The sequence below is a fragment of the Littorina saxatilis genome, linkage group LG2, assembly GCF_037325665.1.
Source record: "Littorina saxatilis isolate snail1 linkage group LG2, US_GU_Lsax_2.0, whole genome shotgun sequence".
NCBI lineage: Eukaryota > Metazoa > Mollusca > Gastropoda > Littorinimorpha > Littorinidae > Littorina > Littorina saxatilis.
In genome coordinates, this window is record NC_090246.1 from 62236376 (window position 1) to 62256888 (window position 20513).

At 42.7% G+C, this 20513-nt stretch overlaps 1 protein-coding gene across 2 annotated transcripts; it reads right to left on the minus strand.

Annotated features, from left to right (window-relative positions):
• Window positions 1-1823: 1823 nt before the first annotated feature.
• On the minus strand, window positions 1824-19380 carry LOC138959499 (tRNA-uridine aminocarboxypropyltransferase 1-like). 2 transcript variants are annotated; one of them, XM_070331017.1, is made up of 7 exons: window positions 19312-19380; window positions 17499-17728; window positions 10232-10396; window positions 9087-9224; window positions 7830-8202; window positions 5393-5533; window positions 1824-3980 (listed from the first exon to the last, which is right to left on the minus strand). In XM_070331017.1, the coding sequence occupies exons 2-7, from the start codon at window positions 17616-17618 to the stop codon at window positions 3703-3705; spliced, it is 1215 nt and encodes a 404-aa protein (XP_070187118.1). In that variant the 5' UTR covers window positions 17619-17728; window positions 19312-19380; the 3' UTR covers window positions 1824-3702. The 2 variants fall into 2 exon arrangements, with proteins under 2 accessions (XP_070187118.1, XP_070187117.1); XM_070331016.1 differs by having other exon boundaries at window positions 18748-19372.
• Between the last annotated feature and the right edge of the window lie 1133 nt (window positions 19381-20513).

Here is a 20513-nt window from a genome sequence, read left to right on the forward strand (position 1 = left end):
GTATTGAATATTCATAACAGCCGTCCAGCACCAAAACGAGGCGCCATTGTTGTAGAGGACCAAGTCCGCGAAAATAAATTCTTTGAAAATTTCTCACGCTCGACAGAAAGCAGCCAGTATGTTGCCGTTCAGTGAGCGTTCAAATGGAAGTATGCTTGTACTGTATGTAGACGCTCGGAGAGCTCTGTGATGGTTTACGGGAGGCTTACTGTGCCTTTAACTATGAACACTATAAAGAAAAGTAAAGAACTCCGCTAAAAAAACTGACCTGAAAATAACCAGAAAAAATTGTGAAGTAATTTTGAATTAAACAAACAGTGAGTCATTTCTAAAGTAAACCAAGAGAACTGGAAATGGTACAGACACATTTTAGTTTTAAATATTTACATACATAAGGATGTAGATCTACAAGATAGTTTATTGCTGGCGAGAGACTGGAATCTGTTTTGGTGACAGTCGTTTACTGAATGAGAAAGACATCACTTTAGTCATGTCATTAATCTAGTATTTATACTGAAACAAGAATAACCACAAGCATCTCATTAAATATATGTTGAACAAAAGCATTTAAAATTCAAGTATGTCGCTCATGAGACAGTTAACATTCGCTTTTCCACACCAAAAGAAAAAGCTAAGTTGTCACATTCTGTCCATGAACAGCTTGTGCATTTAAAAAGAAAAGAACTGTTGCTTTCACAAAGCTGATTCTGTTGAGGTAGAAGAAATAAACCGTTGTTAAGAATAGATTTACTCATTTATTCAAAGCTGGAGGTGTGTTTTGAAAGCTCCGCTAATTCTGTGCCGTCAGTAGAATTTTGTTTTAAATGTACGAGACTGTACAATGAATGTGGATGCTATTCTATGTAACTTATTTACAATCTATTATTAGGTCAAAAGGAAAACAGAAACCAATCTTTCAATCAGTCAGTAACACAGTACAATCCAGTCAAACAGTGACAAAAGCAACTCATTCATGACTTGATATGATGCATAAAAAACACTGCAAGAAGAGTAAAATAATGACAAACCAATTCAATTCTAAGATTAAATACCCCAAAACTTCATTCATTTCATCCTTTCCCTCTTGTGACCACTTATACCCCATGAATATTTGGTTTTCCAACATTTCTTTCCAAACTTTCAAGCTATCTTTTTTTTTATGGCATTTCGCTGACTCACAGTCTCAAACATTCAGCAAAAACCTTCTTAGTTTGAGATGGCATAATATACAACAACCACCAACAAAGCAAAAATGTAATTCCTTTCCCATTAGTTGCAAGCCCAAGTAAATCAAAAGACAAAAGAATTCTGGTGTTTTATCATTAGATGCCATAATAAGCCTGCAGTAGATGTATTTTAACCCAGTGATTTAAAATCACAAGGTAAGTGCATGGGGACAAGACAAAGAACGCATTCAATTTGCTTTATTTCTTTTGTCATCTTACTCGGGGCGGGGATGTAGCTCAGTCGGTAGCGCGCTGGATTTGTATCCAGTTGGCCGCTGTCAGCGTGAGTTCGTCCCCACGTTCGGCGAGAGATTTATTTCTCAGGGTCAACTTTGTGTGCAGAGTCTCCTCGGTGTCCGAACACCCCCGTGTGTACACGCAAGCACAAGACCAAGTGCGCACGAAAAAGATCCTGTAATCCATGTCAGAGTTCGGTGGGTTATAGAAACACGAAAATACCCAGCATGCTTCCTCCGAAAACGGCATATGGTTGCCTAAATGGCGGGGTAAAAAACGGTCATACACGTAAAATTCCACTCGTTCAAAAAACACGAGTGTACGTGGGAGTTTCAGCCCACGAACGCAGAAGAAGAAGAAGTCATCTTACTGCTTACAGCAGTACTAGTAACATAAAGGTTATATATGTATTGATACCAAGATCTTAAATCCATCATGTAGAGACGCATACCACTCTATCACAATGCCATCCAATTATCAAACAATTAGGGAAAAAAATTATAAAACTACTCAAAAACACACACACAACAGTAAATCATTGCATATTGATGCGGGGGGAAAATGCCATTGTGAATTCCGTCCATGTAAGAGGTTGGCAGGAGGTGTGGATAAGGTAGGTAGGACTATAGCAGCACATGTTGGGGACCATTATCCCACCCATACTGGACTCCATAGCAGCTATCTCATATCATGCACAGTAACACCATCTGCTCGTGAGAATGAGCCTACATTTAATTTTCAGCAAAGGAAGTGCCTAAATCAATCTCTGTTTACAACAGGGTAAGACCATATGGTGCAGAATGGGGTTTTTTTTCAACATAAAAAATAAAGTTTAAAAGTCTCATAGCTACAAAGACACCTATTCACTCTAAACAGCCTTTATTACAGTGGAGTCCAGCTATAACGAACCTGGGTATAACGAAATCCCTCTTTTAACAAACTGCCATTGATTTCCCGGCAGACAGCCTTCTATTTCTTACTTGTTACTTTCCGGCTACATCGAACCTTTTGAACTCATTTGCATAACGAACCCCTCTTTTAACAAACACCTTTTCATCGCCCCAGAGCCGTTTTGTCTCTAAAAGTCACAAGGCTACAACGAACTGATGTCAATAATTGTCTCCAAAGACAAAAATACACAAAAATACACAAACACAAGTGCACATCGCGTGATGAGCGAACTCTGAACAAGCTAACAGCGGGAGGTGCACGGAACAGATCGAACCAAAACCGAAAGTTGTGGTGACGTCATGACATTTTGCGATGTACGTCAGCGAAGCTCGTGCACATGTGGTCTGCCTTGCTAAAAACAATGGGTGACGAACATGGTTTCGAAATCAGGAACTGGTTTTTTGTTTTCTCCGATCCGTGACCGAGTGACGCGATATAGAACCACGCGTTTGTTTGAATCAATACTCTCCTCAGGCAGTGAAGTCTCCTAAATTGCTCAACACTGTGGACAGTCCGGAGTGCAGTTATGTCCCGTGAATGAGCGAGTCAAAGTTTTAGCGTGAAAACTGACGCTTTTCATGCACCTCCCGCTGTTAGTTTGCCTCTCTCTATGGATTATATTATGAAGCTGTTGAAAACATGCAGAGATTGTACTCTCCAAGGAAAGATCAATGGGACGATCATTTGAAGGTGATTGGGAAAACTTGTCTTGAGGCCATTTAGGGTTGAAAACTCAACAGCGAATTACTGATATAACGAACTAAAATGTATCTCCCTTGAGATTCGTTGTACCCGGACTCCACTGTATTTGTTGTATCTCACATTCTCAGGATTTTGGTTCAATAGAAAATTGGTTGTTACTGTTCATGGAATAAGTCAGCTCCTTGAAAGATTCTAAATGCCACATGAAAAGGGCAACAAAATGTCATGTCTGTTCCACTTCTAGGCATTAATGATCAGTTTATGGTATGAAACACTGAGAAAGCAGTGGTGAAAAATTACAAGTGTTAAAAAATACAGGCAGTCATTAACTGTTCACAAAGAGATCTATTTGTTCTCAACAACCAAAACCAGCAGCGATGGAGGTAACAAACAGAAGAAAAGTAGTTCATCAGCATGGGTCATGCATGTGGAACATGTCTTTTCTGCCATGAAGTCTCTTTTTCTTCAGCCAAGTATATCAGAAATATGTGCTAAACTGTCGTTCAGACCTGACTGGTTCAATTTTGGAGGGGGGGGGGGGGGGGGGGGGGGAGTCACAACATGTTTTGCAAACCCTGAAACCAATTCACATGATGTCTGTAACATCATGAACCTCAATTTTTCTCTGGTAGGCTTTCAGTCCCTTGCCTCCTTGGTACTTGTCTCGAATCTTGCGGTAGAAGTAGACGAAGAAGAAGAGAAGGTTGTCGTACTCGTTGAGGTATGTAGCGCCCAGCACATCCTCATGGTACTCTCGCACGAAATGGTAGATGGCTTCAATGGTGGACAGAAAGGTCGTAGGGAGACCCTCCTGGCACCGCCAAAACTGAGTCTCATGGCTGTGCATTTGCACTCGACGCAGATCTGGAAAAAATTGGCAGAAAGGCTGAAAACTTCCGCAGCAACAAGACAGCTGCAGTGTTGTTAGGTATTTTGATCTGGATGGTGTTGACTGCACAAGCCAATTATGGCTGTTGTCAGACTGTACAACAGCTACTCTCTGAGAAAAACAATCCTGCCATCCGAAATGCAATGCAGACCTGTTTACCCTAAACCTGAGGCAAGAGTACTTTTTCAAAAAGTTAAGTGTATTTTTCAAAAAGTTGGTGTACTTTGCAAGCAAAGCCATATGGGCTAGGCAAAACGTACGTGGGCCGTGGGTGCAAACGTGTTTGTGTAAGAATAGCATGTCTTGTGACTGACTTACTTGACTTATTCCTGTAGACTCCCTGTGGAGCATAGGGCCACAACATGTCTTGTGAACATCTTCAGAATTTAACTCCTTCCGATACAACAGGGATAAAACAATTTTATTTACCTGTCAGTTTATAACATTATAACCAGTGTCTTCCAAGCAGATTGATAATGAAAAGATGAAGTTCGTGAAATAACATCTGCGGTTGACAGTGGCAAGTTCATTTTTACAATCATCTCAGAAAACATTGCTTCAGCACGGACTACAGCCTTTTCTTCTGGCAGGATTTGCTTTGCGGTAATGAACTTAATAATTCCTTGGCAGCTTTCAGCGGATTTCTTTGCAGCAACCTTGTCCATGTGAGTTTTGGAACTGCAGTGTCATTCGATGTCATATTTCCCAGCATGGACAACGGAGAAATCTGATTTACAATACTTGCAGTGTGCATGACTTTTTCCCATAGTAGACTCCACAATTCCTGGCTCTTTCTTATATATTTCTCCAAGAAAATCTGCTGCTTCTGCTGTTTAGACTTGGTACAGTCATCCGAAACTGTCACATTTTACCGCTTCATTTTGCCACGATTGTCCAGACGATCGCACGTGCCAACAACTGAACAAGGTTTCCACAGCTGAAGACTCGCTGTCATAGTTATCTCCCTTAGACCGAAACCGGTATCAGTTGTACCATCCCGTAATCAGCACACCAACACCGGAAAACGTATTCTAGACTTTTTCTTATGCGTATTTTGTGCGTGTGTCGCGTATTTGCGTACTGATAATAATTTGGCGTACAAAATACGCCCAAATCGTACTGGTAAACAGGTCTGGCAATGTATTTTTAAGTTTAACTAATTCATCCATCAAGTATATTTTTGTGCAGTGAATCACCATCACTTTTAGCATCCACAAAAGAAATAAAGAATTTAGTCCAAAGATCATAAAGAAAAATGAGCATAACATTTACAAGTTGATTCTATCGAGTTTTCAGAAAATATCTATAAAACGCTGACCGCCCTTCAAAATGGAGTGACAAACACATTTTGATGAAAACACACACACACACACACACACGATGGTACCTTTCAATCGTTCATCAGTGATGATGTTTTTGGTTTGATTCCAGGTGCAGTCGATGAAGACAGCGCGCTCAAATGGAGGGGTGACAATCCTCATGCGTTTTACGTCCACCAGATCCTCCTGGCTCTCAGCCATACGCTTACCTGCAAATCCCATTACTGTATTCAAATGAACAAATAGCGAACGACGAAGAAGAAGAAGAAGAAGAAATGAACAAATGAATGCAGAACGAAGAAAATATGTAAGAAAGGAGAAAATGAAACATAAAAGAAAGACAAATCAATACAACAAACCACACACACACTATACTGTGATACAGAGGCTAACTTGCATGGTAAGATCGTGTCATGGTGTAAAGGAGGGCATCTCTACAAACTAAAAGAAACTGATCAATTTTGAAACAAATTTTGGATGAACAATAATAAACGCACACTCCCCCTCTAAAATTATTTTACAGCAAATGCACTGGCTGTTTTAAGTACCCGAAAAGCTGTACATCCCTCATCAATATTTCTAATGCATCCTTCTTCTTCTTCTTCTTTGTTCATGGGCTGAAACTACCACGTTCACTCACGTTTTTGCATGCATATTAGGAGGCCGATTCTTACCACTATGCCACTGCGCCCATCCTAATGTATCCAATCCTCATTTTATAGGTGTTGATATATATCTATGGCTTTAGCCAAGAAAGTTCTACTGCAAAATGATCACCCTCTTCCCCTGGCCATCCAACTATCACAACATATACCACGCATCTCTTCAAAACACACTAGTCACTCTTCTTCTTCTTCCGTATTAATGGGCTGCGACACTCATAGTCATAGGCACATGTGGGCTGTAATGCGTATGGATGTTCCCAACCAACCCCCCCCCCCCCCCCCCCCCCCCCCCCCCCATCATTTTTGCAGTCATACTCCAATTCCGAGGGAAGCATGCTGGAAGATTTCACGTTTCTTTTAACCCATCAAACTCCGACATAGATTACAGGATCATTTTCATGTGTACTTCGTCTTCCGCTTGCATGTACACACGAAGGGAGATAAGACACTACCAGGTCTGCACATAAGTTGACCTGGGAGATCAGAAAAATGTCGACCTTTAACCCACCAGTCGCGGTCGGATTACAAACCCCGAATCTTCCACATGGAAGGCTGACGTCCTTACCACTCACTAGGCTATTCGCCCGTCTACCAGAGTTATTAAATTCCTGGCGCCGGCACAGTTTGCGTCCAGTGAACATGTTATTTCATTTCATTTTTACATTTAGTCAAGTTTTGACTAAATGTTTTAACATAGAGGTGGAATCGAGACGAGGGTCGTGGTGTACGTGTGTCTGTGTGTGTGTGTGTGTGTGAGTGTGTCTGTGCGTGTGTATGTGTAGAGCGATTCAGAGTAAACTACTGGACCGATCTTTATGAAATTTTACATGAGAGTTCCTGGGTATGATATCCCCAGACATATTTTTCATTTTTTCGATAAATGTCTTTTATGACGTCATATCCGGCTTTTTGTAAAAGTTGAGGCGGCACTGTCACACCTTCATTTTTCAATCAAATTGATTGAAATTTTGGCCAAGCAATCTTCGACGAAGGCCGGACTTCAGTGTTGCATTTCAGCATGGAGGCTTAAAAATTAATTGATGACTTTGGTCATTAAAAATCCGAAAATTGTAATTAAAATTATTTTTTTATAAAACGATCCAAAAGTACTTTTATTTTATTCTTCATCATGTTCTGATTCAAAAAACATATAAATATGTTATATTCGGATTAAAAACAAGCTCTGAAAATTAAAAATATAAAAATTATGATTAAAAATAAATTTCCGAAATCGTTTTAAAAACAATTTCATCTTATTCCTTGTCGGTTCCTGATTCCAAAAACATATAGATATGATATGTTTGGATTAAAAACACGCTCAGAAAGTTAAAACGAAGAGAGGTACAGTAAAGAAACAGGCTCGTCACTTTCACTGCCTTTTGCACTAGCGGCGGACTACGGTCATTGTGAAAAAATGCAGTGCGTTCAGTTTCATTCTGCGAGTTCCACAGCTTGACTAAATCAAAATGTAGTAATTTCGCCTTACGCGACTTGTTTATTATCCCATTGCTGGGAAACCTGTGTTGCTTCCTCCCAGCGGAAAGGCAGCAGGCTACTCAAGAATGTGCATGTTTAAGTGTCATCAGCCACCTGTACTTCCAGCCAAGGTCTTTTACATGCTACTGTGATGACACAGGGGTGAGACATGGATTCTTTCTCTTAGGCATCATATCAACTCGACCCCTCCCAGCCTGGATTCCAACCTGTGATTTGAGGATCACAAGTCAAGTGCTCTACCAACTGACCTACCATCCCCCCTGTACTACTGGCTACACCCATTTCTAAACTCCACAGACTCATCAGATCTCACATCAAACGCCTGTCAGCATGCAATACCTACCCGAGTTGTTCAAATCCTGTGGCTGGCAGAGAACCGTCTGCAGGTAGGAGTAAGTGCTGGTAGGCTGCACGTTGGCACTGGGCCCTGCTTGGGGGTAGTAGGCGTTGGTCCAGATGGTCTGCAGGTCAGCATACGTGGAGGAGGTGGAGATGTCTGTGTAACCACTGGAGTGTAACTGATCTGGACGAGGCGTGTGCAGACCACTTTCAGTTGTGGCCGAGGAGGTGTTGTTGATCATGGTGTTGACGGGGTCGTTGTCTGCGCTGCTGGTACCCGGTGGCATTGTCATGATGCTGCTTTGATTGCTGCTGTTATAGCTGAGTGCCAGATCTCGCAGTGTGCGCGCCTCTTTGCAGGGAAACACCAAGACCACCTATCACAAGACAAGAACAGTTTTAATTCACTGACTCTGCCAACAGTTTTACTGCTGTTATAGCTGAGTGCCAGATCTCGCAGTGTGCGCGCCTCTTTGCAGGGAAACACCAAGACCACTTATCACAAGACAAGAACAGTTTTAATTCACTGACTCTGCCAACAGTTTTACTGCTGTTATAGCTGAGTGCCAGATCTCGCAGTGTGCGCGCCTCTTTGCAGGGAAACACCAAGACCACCTATCACAAGACAAGAACAGTTTTAATTCACTGACTCTGCCAACAGTTTTACTGCTGTTATAGCTGAGTGCCAGATCTTGCAGTGTGCGCGCCTCTTTGCAGGGAAACACCAAGACCACTTATCACAAGACAAGAACAGTTTTAATTCACTGACTCTGCCAACAGTTTTACTGCTGTTATAGCTGAGTGCCAGATCTCGCAGTGTGCGCGCCTCTTTGGAGGGAAACACCAAGACCACCTATCACAAGACAAGAACAGTTTTAATTCACTGACTCTGCAAACAGTTTTACTCTCCATAAGTAACCACACCCAACCCAACCCCCGCCATTGCCTTTTTATGATGTGTTTCTACATTGATTTGCTTTCTTGTTTGATTCCTGGTTTTTGTAAATCAGAAGTATTTTCACCTCACACCGCACAGACATAGTGACAATTTAGACAGTACATCAAAGCCTTGCATGAGTGGTGCATCAAAGTCAATATCATTAACAGCACCAACACATCTTCTTACAGAAACAAGTTACATGAAATCTCCAGTAAAGATACCATTACAACTTAGCCAACTTTTTGGCCTCACTTTCAAAATTGGATCTTAATTAAACGCCTGGAACTTGAGCATAATTATAAATGCCCAACAGCTACTCACCTTTTCTCTGTCATAATCTGGGATGCAGGGAAAGGTGTAGACAGTAACATCTTCTGGGGCCATTACAACAGCATGTGGACATGTGCTCTTTCCATCAGATTCGCTCTGGTGTTTGATGATGTCAATCTTTATTGGAAGCTGCAAATGAAATATGCACAGGATAAATAAATCTTCAGAAGCAAACAAAATATGTGCTCTCCTCACCTGAATTGCATTGGGGTTAGATTATGTTGGCCTCTCAGGTTATGTGAAAGCTTTGAACAAAATACATCCAGCATATAAGCTTTGATATGGCACAGTGGAAATATGATTATGACTTTTCTTGCAAATTCAGAACTTTATCCCACAGGGTTAGACAGTATAAGATGTTTGGTGGGATGCTGTCAGATCAGTTTTTTTGTTGGTCCTCGGGAAGCATATTGTCTTCTGTTTCATCTTTATCGACCGAGGCGACAAGGCTCAGGTTGACTGAAATGTAACAGAAGCTGATATGCTCCCTGAGGACCAACACAAATTTGCTGGTCTGACAAGAAGCGACAAAACATCTTTTTTGTCATCATTTTTGCAGTGCAAAAGTACGCACAATCATTAACAGGGAGCTTATGTTGTGAACGTAATTTTTTTTAATTCAATTCAGGGCCCAATGCCCGTGAGAAGTTCAAGCGATCACCTCATACTTGTATGTCACGACAAACGTTAACTTTGCGTTGCTTTTCTTAGTCTAAAAATGATCACATTCACAGCTGTCATCATCTACATGTGTGTGAGTTCAGTAAGTTTTTAGCATGTGCCTTTTCTTTTAAGTGTTTTAAGACTTTTTATTGCGCAATTTGTGATGGCACAGCTAAGTTGCAAATTCACCATTAGTCGTCGCGGTAGTGAGTCTTTACAATCGTTGTCATCGGACACATGAATCCAAAGCCGCGATGGTTATTTTTATGGCTGATTATGCTTGCTCATATGATGTCACTGTGAATAATGTATAACAGTTTTTCAGCTTACTGATTAACAATAACAGACTCTTTGAGTCTTCCAGCTGTTGTAAAGTGATTCTAATGCTGCAAGATACTGAAGGGTGTCTTGTTTCTACAGTGTCAATTTGTTTCTTAGTTAAATACAGAACTTCCTTAATTATATTCACTGACCTTAACTCTTGGAAGCTTGTCCTGAATCTGTGGGTTGGGCGTGCAGCAAGTATAGCAGAAAAACTTGCGTGACTTGAGGCAGTTCTTGCACTTGTGCCTGGACTCTGTTGTGTCCAGAAATGCTGGATCATCAATGGCCAAGTCAGGAAATGGATCTTCAACCATCTGCATCAATAACAACAACAAATTTAAAATGGTATTCATCAGAAAAGTAAAAATAATACAATCGAAAATTTTAGTAATAAATTTTCATTTGATTAACCTTTTAACTACCAAGTTTATTGTTCTGTAGAATCCCTCAGCTCCCAAGTTATTTTGAGCAGAGACGGTCAAAAACGGGTATGCGTGTTTAAATTATTATTACTCAGTTTCTCTTTGTCAGATTGATAAAAAAAAATTGGTATGTTATTGGATAGGGATCAAACTTCAAAGAGTGTGTGTTCTTCTTCTTGGTGGTATGTATGTCGCAGTGTTATCATGATTTATGTACCTGTTTACCTGTCAATAAAGTTGAAACAATTACGCTTACTTGTTGCTCCGGTATATCATCCGTTTCGCTGTCACTTGTTGATATTCATTGAACAATCAAAGTAGGTCAGATCAGCAGTGTTCACAGAAATGCTGATGTCGAAGCCAGAATCTTCTAATTGATGTCTATTTTCGTGGAGATAATCAAGCATAGTCATGAAATCAGGATCACTGTCATCTGAATCCATGTCGGCACCAAGCGCCCAAAAGATTTGGTGAAAAAAGATCGATTGTAACTCTCACAGAGATCGAAAGCACATGGGGAAAAAACAAGGCGGAAGTGAGACAATCCCACAATGCATTTGCAACCGTCTTATTACTACTGCTCGCGCACAACAACCGCAAACAACCGAAACAGACGCTACACCGGCGAGGGGCGGTATCGGGCGGTATGGGAATAGCGGCAATGGCGGAAGACGGGCGGTATCGGGCGGTATGGTAGTTAAAAGGTTAATATACTTACCCAACTCACGTATAGCATATAGCAATTTACTTCAGTTTAGTGCTAGAACGCTGTACTACGCATCACCTTGGTAACAAGGGAGGCAACTCTAAAAAAAAGAACGACCCTGACCTATAAACAGGATATAGGCCAGACCGAGGCTGCCTTCCTACTTGCGCGCGCATACACTGCGCGGCCATATTGAATCATTCCCACTGAAGCGGATAAACCCCTTCTTTTTTTTCGAGAAAATCTTAATAGCGGGGTAGGAGGGAGGGAATTAACGATGTGAGTTGGGTAAGTATATTAATGAAATGAAAATTTATTACTACAATTTTCTATTAAATTACATATCTTATCCCAACTCACATAGCAGATTGCTAATGCAGGTGGTGGGATGCTCACTCTATGAGCTAGGCAATAATTGGCCCTGCTGCTACCATTGCTGGTAGCGCATTGGAACCGTCCTGTCACGCGCTGGAAATGTCGCGCGCTGGAAATGTCGCGCAGGTAGAGGTTGATAAAGACGCCCTCCGATCTCCAGTAGGCGGAGTCAAGGACTTCAGATAATCTTCCCGATTTTAGCACCAACTTAGATATGTCCTTATCTACCTTTGTGTTCAAATACGATAAGAGTAGCTTTTGCTTGTGATCTTAAACCCCTTGTGTGAGACAGGAAAGAGCATAGTGATCTAACTGGTCAGATTCATAAGACTGGGTCGCCTGCGGCGAGAATCCTATGAAGAGGAAGAACTTAGACCATCGGAGATGGTTGTCCTGGCTTCTGATTCTTGGCTAAGAAGTCTGGCCAGAAACAGAGTGAGATACAGCGTCTCTATTGAAAACTACGTCTCCCTGTAAGCCGAAGAGTGCGTCAATCTCGCTACCTCTGCGTGCTGTCGCTAGAAGTAAAAGGCAGAGCGTTTCGCGCGTCAGGTTTATGAAGGCTAGCGGACTGTAGCAGTTCGAAACCAGTGGAGCATAGAAACTCCTGTACCAAAAGACTCGGACTTATGAACCCTATCTAGCCTATGGTCTCTCTGTGAAGAGAGACCCGTAATCTTATAATGCGAGCTAAGTAAGTCACACTGATAAGATTTGGGGGAAACATTGCCTAATTCGGGTAAGGCCTAGGATTAGGTCCATGTTCTATCTCGCACAGCGTGGACGGAGCCCAAGAGAGAACTGTCCAAGTTATGAACACGCCCCCCCTCTTTTCCTTTCCGCCTTGTCTCAAAAGACTTATGAGTGAGGAGGAAGGCCCCGTTTGCGAGAGTGTGACAGAATGTCACTGGTCTTTTTCAAAGAAAAGGATGAAGTTCTAAGAGGTAATCAAGCTCCAGAGAAGACAACCGTTGTCCTCAATGACTACGGGAGTGGCATCAGTGAGAACTATATATACCCCTGTCCCTACGTGGTGGCTTGAAAGAAAGAGGGCGAACTCCTGTTAAACCGGACGTGTAGCCCTCGCGGGAGCGAAGTACTGCTGAAGTTGTGTTTGAGTAAACAACAGTACAATAGCTGAAGCCGTAAGGCCGCAGCTTGAAAGTTAAAAAGATTGCCGGACTGGCCCGTGTTCAAAACAGTCACCCATCCCGGTAGTAACCGGGCCCAATGCTGCTTAACCTCGGTGGTCGGAACGAGACCGTGTTACAGCCTTTTGCTGTAAAACGAGAAAGTCTATGCCATGGCTGCAAGGAGGCGGGTATACTTTCCCTGTTGCAAAAGCAGGGGTGAAAAGTCGGGAGTATTGAAAACCTGATTGCCTGTTAGTTCTGTGTTAATCCAGCCCGCAATTGGGGAAGACACGTGCGGGTATCAGTAACCTGATCCGCTCTCAGACCATGCTCCTACCGATACCCATCCCGAGGGAGGGGTGCGTGAGTGTCTTATGAGTTTTCAGTTTCCCGATGACTGTATGGTTAGAGGCATTACGTGGAGCTAGTTCTGAAACCTTGAGAAGATATCTTCAAGGGAAGAGAACTGGCTTAGGGATAGAGGTGGCCTCTGTTTTGCCAAGGTTTCGTTAACTGGTACTTCAAGTGCTGGAAACCTGAAGTTGGATACCCGCTGAGGGTAAAGGTAAGTTGTACCCTCTTTCTGCCTTTGTGCGGAAGTGACTCAGCCTATATTGTCGCTAGAAAAGCGTGCAGAGAGATCTGAGTATGTATCCGAAGCTGAATCCCTGAAACTGGAGTTCCGTGATTCAGCCTTCTTTGAGCTTAATCCAGAGGAAAAGAGGGGTAGACGCGGTAGAGCCAGAAGCCTATACCATACTGTGACAAGTGTGACGTCGGTTCGATTGCTTAGCCGAGAAGGGTTGATATTTTGACTGGGCGTAAAACTGAGTACTATTCTGCAATGTAGGAGAGGACCCCCTAGCACATTGCAAATTTGTGCAAAATCCAGGGGCCGCCGCTGGTAAGACTACAGTAAGAGTGTAGCTTGTTAACTCGTGGGAGAAAAGGACCCTGAGGGGCGTGAAGTTGAATCCCTGAACCACAAGGAATGTGTTTCTATCTGTTATTGCCAAAAACATAAGTGTTCACTATCTTTTGCGTATGGGAAAAAAATCCCCAATGCTAAAAGCTTCTGTGCCGAACATAAGGGTCCCCACATGATGGTGTCCTTAGTTCTTTCCATAACCTCTTGAAGTAAAACGCTGAAACTTCCGAAGTTAATTGAGTCCTTCGTGTTGCCCGGCGATAGTCGCTGAAGTGCGACTGAAGCCATTTAACCTTAAACGAAGAGGCTTGTACGTTTGAAGCTAGCCATAAGCTGTCAGGGGCCTAGTCGAAAGTAAGAAGTAGCGACCGCTTTAGGCGGAATGCCGCTACCAGAAGGGGTAGGCTTCGCCCGAAATGTTCCGTCTGATAGGTTAAGGACAGTGGCTCGGTAAACCGAAAAGTTTTTGAGTCAGAATGTGCACCAGTTAGTTGGCCATGTTCTGGAGAGCTGATGGAAAACCAGAGCTTATGACTCTATGAGAATGCCAGCGATTCCGTAAACCGGAAAAGCTGTGTTTGCTTTAATAGCTTGACCTGTTTTCCGCCGCTTAGGCGAAAATTGGTGGCACTTAGCAGCTTCATCCGAGAAGGCGGAAATGGAGAGGTATGCAACTTCACCATAAGTGGAAGTACATACTCCCAATGCTGCCTAAGCCAGAGGGTACCTGAAACCCTATGTGTGCTTGCCTAGCTTCTCCATTATCTTGCCTAGTTGGAGGTAGTGGGTGGAAAGCTAAAGCAGTTTCCGGTTTCTTGCCGGAAGATGGGGAGGTATGCAACGTATCGTAGACGTGCGAACACTCCCCTGCTGAACACAAAAAGCAGTGAGTGCCGGAGTAGCTCCGCCTCTTACTTGCCACCTTAAGCCAAGCAACGGCTGACCAAGCAAGGAACCCTCTATGAAAGGAGAAGACTAAAGTGACTCGATGGTGACTTTATCTTGGATCCTAGACCCAGAGAGAAAGAAGACCCAGCCCGCGTGCACAGAGTGTGCAAAGAGACGCGCTGAGAGGCTCATCTGCTCAGCAGAAACTTTAGCCAAAGTGGCTAGCAGCGTAGTGACGTCCTTCTCCCCCGCGTCACAACGAAACTCGAAGGGGTCGAGAGCAGAGGAGATAAAAGCGAGAGAGATCTTTGCAAATTTTCGAAAGAGTAATCGGAAGAGTAGCACGCGGGAGGGCAAGTGTCGATGAGGTTGTACGAGTGGCTGTTGAAAGTAAACTTCCTGCAGGCACCCAGAGAGAGAGAGGAGTGGGATGCTTCACATGAGCAAGCCACGGTTTGACTGAGTCCGGCGCCGTACTGTGTGCTGTCAGTAGGTGCGTTGACTTGCAGTCGGTTTTGCTCAGAAACTTGGCCATATATGAGGCAACAGAGGGAGATTCGCAGAACGAAAGGAACGCGTTTCTTCCCGAGCTGAGCGGAAGTCACCCAAAGCTGAAGGTGGTGGTACGGACAAGCTTGCCGAAGCCACCACCCCTTCCTCAAAATACCGAGAAACTACCTCCGCTGCCGATGCTAAAGCATGGGTAAGTTTGGATGGTAGCCGGAAATTGGTGTCTTCTTCCTGAGCGAAAGCACCGTAATCCGAACCGTAGTCCTGCACATCCGTGCATGCCGGAATTCTGCTACCACACTGACTGCTATAGTCTGGTGAAGCGTTAACCGGAAGAAACCCGCATTGGGGAGCTTGTATGGTAACCAGAAGTTGGTGTCTTCTTCTTCTTGAGCGTAAGCACCGAACTCCGAACCATAGTCTTGCACGTCAGTGCATGCCGGAAATCCGCTACCACACTGACTGTTATAGTCTGGTGAAGCGTTAACCGGAAGGGAAGACACCCACGGGATTCCATACCTGCATGATGCCTCCGACCTCCTGCCCCCTGTGCGGAAGTGGGGAACACTGTGCCACACCTGCCTCGTTCTCGGAGGTGGTGGGCGGTAGCGAATCTCCCGTTTGGTCAAAGACCAAACGCGCATTTGGGTCTCTACTCTGCACCATCCGCCCGCGCTCGCGGAACGAAGTAGCCAGGGGATCGGAACTTTCTCTCTCTGCCCGGCAATCGGGTGGAGGTACTCTCTCCAAATGACGCACTTCACTTTGGCCGGAGAACCCGGTTATTAGCGAAGAATAAATACCTTGTGAACGATCGGACCGAGTGGAAGTTAGTTCCGCTGAAAGAGAGTTAATCTGCGCACTCAAAGAGAGGAGCAACGAAGAAACATCATGCTTGTCGGGTGACTTTGGTAAATCAATAGTAACGTCAAAAGAATTTCTTGACGAAGGGTCTAAAACCTTAACAACAGCCTGACTAGACGAACCTTTAGCTTTCCTAGCCGGGAAAAGCTCAACAGAAACCTGCTTAGAACTAGTCTTCTTTTTGCCACTGTCCGACATGTCGGACGGTAGTATACAAAAATGTATGTAAACAAGACCAACTGTGGCAAAAACAACATAAACCGTAAAAGTTTGGAAAGGGCTCACCCAAAACACAGTCTGAGAGGAGAAGAACGTGAAGAAAAATACCAAAGTGAAGTCTGTCTAAAGCTAGAAGCAGACAAAAGGCTGAAAAGCCTGAGCGTAGCAGAAACGCGTTCGCAACACGCGCTCGCTGAAAGTGGAATGATTCAATATGGCCGCGCAGTGTATGCGCGCGCAAGTAGGAAGGCAGCCTCGGTCTGGCCTATGTCCTGTTTATAGGTCAGGGTCGTTCTTTTTTTAGAGTTGCCTCCCTTGTTACCAAGGTGATGCGTAGTACAGCGTTCTAGCACTAAACTGAAGTAAATTGCTATATGCTATATTTGAGTTCGGATAAGATATGTAATTTAATTCTGTTTTACCAAAAATATCATTACTACCTCATAGATAGTTAATTATGTGTACTTACTAAGTACACTGTCAGGGTCCGCCCAAGGAACAGATTTTCTTACTTTCAAATGGAGTAAATAGTCAATAAACATGCTGTATCTAAGTTTCAACACACATTGTAATTCAATTAAGTTGGCGTTTTAATGAAACAGATCCTGTGATTGGTCAGAATGCCCCAACTCATTAAAAATTACTGGTCATTAATTGTCGATAACCACTTGCTAAAAAATCAATTAACCACCTGCTGGCGAGGCGCATTGATACAACCTCAACTAGTCTCGGTTAGCTTTGAGGGTCATATTACAAGTAGGAAATATGAAGGCCAATGAAATACTGAGACCATAAGGTATGCGAAGTGATGACGTCGAATACGTGACGTAAGCTGATGCATGAATTCTTCCGGACTACGTCAGTCAATTCCAAATAATCGCTTTTGTGATGAAAAGATTTGTTTTAGAGTTTGCTGTCCAGAACCCCGTCAAAAAAGAAGGGAAAATGTATGTGAAAGAAAACAAAACAGGAGCAGAGTAATAAGATAGGAATACAGAGACATATTTCTTGGGACTTGACCCTTGCAGGTAGGTGGACTGAAAGTAGTGTGTGAACAGAACCAATTCTGTCTGTTTACCATCGCATGAAAGCAGGAAAGAGATCGTCGTCAGATTGAATTACAATAACATCAACATGCTTCCATTTGAAACTTCTCGGTTGTCATCGTGGATTAACGCCCTCCCAAAGTCTAATTGAAGCCCTCCGTCGCTTCGCTCCGTCGGGCTTCAATTTGCTTTGGTCGGGCGTCAATCCACGATGACGACCTCGAAGTTTCAAATGGAAGCATGTTAATGTGTAATTATAATAACAACAAAAACACAGAATCAACCAACAACAATAGCATTATTATTGGAGAGGAAAAGGACTTACGCCTTCTGCTGCAACTTTTTCAGATCTGATTTCACGTCGTGCACCCTCAAGCTTCCTGAGTGTTGCTGTGGAGATTCCTGTGGCAGCTGCTGCTCTCTTCTGGTAACTGTGCAAGGGCATCAAAGTTCGACCCAACTCAGCTTCTCGTTTGAAGTATTCAGCAACATTCAATGCAATTTCTCGTGCCTGTGCGTCTAGTGTCTTCCCCTTCTTTCCAAGCAATGAAACAGCTGTAAATAAACAAAATAAACTGAGTCAACGAGGAAGTGTGAAACAGTGTACATCAACTTCATAGGTATAGGTTTACTGTAACTGTTTGTACTTAAAACTACTATTCAGTATTGTACTAGTAGTCTGTTTTTATACTGTCTACGTGAATGAAACTGAAACAAGTTACGTTTGTAACTGCGTAATTTTTGTCCTTCGTTGTCTCAGTTTGTGTCTATTTTTTCATCCTTCTGTCAATCTGTAAATAAGTAAAATAAAAAATAAAAAAGATAGCTTTATAGCTATGTAAATTGCCACCAACTACAAATATTCCAAAAAGAATTCGTGAAACAAAACCTATTCAACCAAACCACTGGAGCAGAGGAATGGGGATGGACGAGACAACACAAACTGAACACAACACCCAGAGAAAAGCAAACCAATTTATTAGAGCAAAGATTTAACAATGAGAGGAGATCTGCAAACCAAATAAAAGTAACCAAAACTGACCTACAGCAGGGGATTAGACTAGAGTTGCAGAAAAACCTCACTTGAACATTATTTTATTTTCATAAGGTAAAGGTAAAGATTAAGAAATAGATACCACAATTAGGTCGTACAAAAACCATCACACATGTAACTTTTATGTAACTTTAAATAAAAAGATAAGTGAATTTTGAATTTACTATATTATGTGACTGATTATAACTGATGCTTCAAGTTCAAGTACAAACTCAAAAAGAAAATACATTATTTTGAGTGTGACACTGAGAAATTGTCAGTGCAATAACTAATACAATTACAATTTGAATAAATACAATGTTCAAGAGACTTCTATTTTTCAGATTATTTGCATTAATTGCACTTGCAGAGTCTTTGAACTGACGAAGCAATCAAAAGCTAAATCTTACAAAAAATTGGCCGAGAACATATATATATCTCTGTTGCCTCTGAACATTGACAAAGTAGATTAAAGGTAAACTGCTGAGGCATCCCAGTTCAAACTTCAAGCTCCACATCATTATGCAGACGTGATACTTACTTCCTTCGCAGCCTGTTCCACTTGCTTTCTTTGGTTTTGATTTTGGTTTGTCTTTGGCACTCTTCTTCTTCTTCAACTTCGAGTCAATATTAGGCTTGTTTCCATCAGAGTCCTCAACGGACTTCTTCTTTCTTGCTTTCTTTGGCTTGCTGCTTTGCACGTGACTAACACTGCTCACACCGGATGGATGGACTTCAATAAGAGCAACAGGCACAGGTTGCTGCTGTTGCTGCTGCTGTTGCTGCTGCTGTTGCAGATGTTGGATGATAGCTGTGTCGGGAACGGCTTGCTGAGTTTGTATTTGCGGAGGCAGGTGATTTGGCATAGTGATGGGGACCCCCGCGTGTGCATGTGGTGGGGGGAACGGCCCTCTGGGGGCCGCGTAGTTTACCCCCGCCACTGCATTGTGATTGTCCATAATCCCCATCATCATCATCGCCGGTTCCACCATACCTGCCTGATGCACCGCCATTTTCACAGCTTAAGCACTAACACTCAAATCAAAAACAAACACTTGATCACTCACAAAATGCAAACAAACGTTTGTAACTTAGGATTACGTACCATTCTATCAGTATAACTTCAGATTTCAGCAACTAATGCTGTCGGCCATTTTTGATTCCAAGCACTTCCGCCTGTGCCTCGAAGAAAAAGATTCGGAGTTGCTTCCCTTCGTTTTTTTCTGTCTCTTTCTCCACTCTGGCACTCACCCTCTCTCCGTATGTTTCAGTGTTTTTGTCTCCCTTGCTCTCTCTCTCCTGTGTAAATTCTATTGTGTGGCACAGCTTTCCTTGTCTACTTTTATTGTTGGGTGAAGGGTTACAACTCGCTATTGCCGCGGCCCGTTGTTGCCGCAACCCGTTATTGCCGCAACCCGCTATTGCCGCGGAACTTTCCCGCAAGAAAGATCCCCTGATTCCGGTTTTGTTAGAAAAAAATTGCGCCAGTTAGATGCCATCAAACAACAGAGTTGGTAACTCTGCCGTGTGTTACGCGTGATTGTTCTGAAAAGTGACTATTACATGATTGTTCTGAAAGTCTACTATTTATTTCATCGTAATCATGTAAGCCCTCATACGTGATTGTTCTGAAAGCTTACTAATTTACATGATTGTTCTGAAACTCTACTAAAGGTAAACTTGCTTCACCCGTGAAATGTAGTCAGATATGGAACAATATGTATACCCCTGCCCAACGAAATGTGTTTGAGTTGATCCGTCTTCTGTGTGCGCGACAGCTTCAGATGTGTGTTTGAGCTGATCCGTCTCTTCACTCCCTTTTTTTAGGTGTAGGGGGTGGGGGAGGTTTGTTCATATCAACTGACACTTTATCAAACCATTTGAATAATTCATATACAAAATTCTGGTGGTTGCTGTGTAATAAAACAAGTCGCGTAAGGCGAAAATACAATATTTAGTCAAGTAGCTGTCGAACTCACAGAATGAAACTGAACGCAAAGCAACGCAGCAAGACCGTATACTCGTGGTCCACCGCTCACAGCATTGGCAGTGAAATTGACAAGAAGAGCGGGGTAGTGGTTACGCTATGCTGCATAGCACGCTTTTCTGTACCTCTGTTCGTTTTAACTTTCTGAGCGTGTTTTTAATCCAAACATATCATATCTATATATTTTTGGAATCAGGAACCGACAAGGAATAAGATGAAAGTGTTTTTAAATTGATTTCGAAAAAAAAATTTGATAATAATTTTTATATATTTAATTTTCAGAGCTTGTTTTTAATCCGAATATAACATATTTATATGTT

Excerpts from the sequence above, each read along its gene's own strand:
- LOC138959499 (XM_070331016.1), bottom strand. The coding sequence starts at position 19,219 with ATGGCGGTGCATCAGGCAGGTATGGTGGAACCGGCGATGATGATGATG. Across the intron at positions 10,397-17,498 it reads AAAAAGTTGCAGCAGAAGGC|ATGGTTGAAGATCCATTTCC; the intron begins GTAAGTCCTTTT and ends TTATTGATGCAG. Across the intron at positions 9,225-10,231 it reads ACAAGCTTCCAAGAGTTAAG|CTTCCAATAAAGATTGACAT; the intron begins GTCAGTGAATAT and ends TTTCATTTGCAG.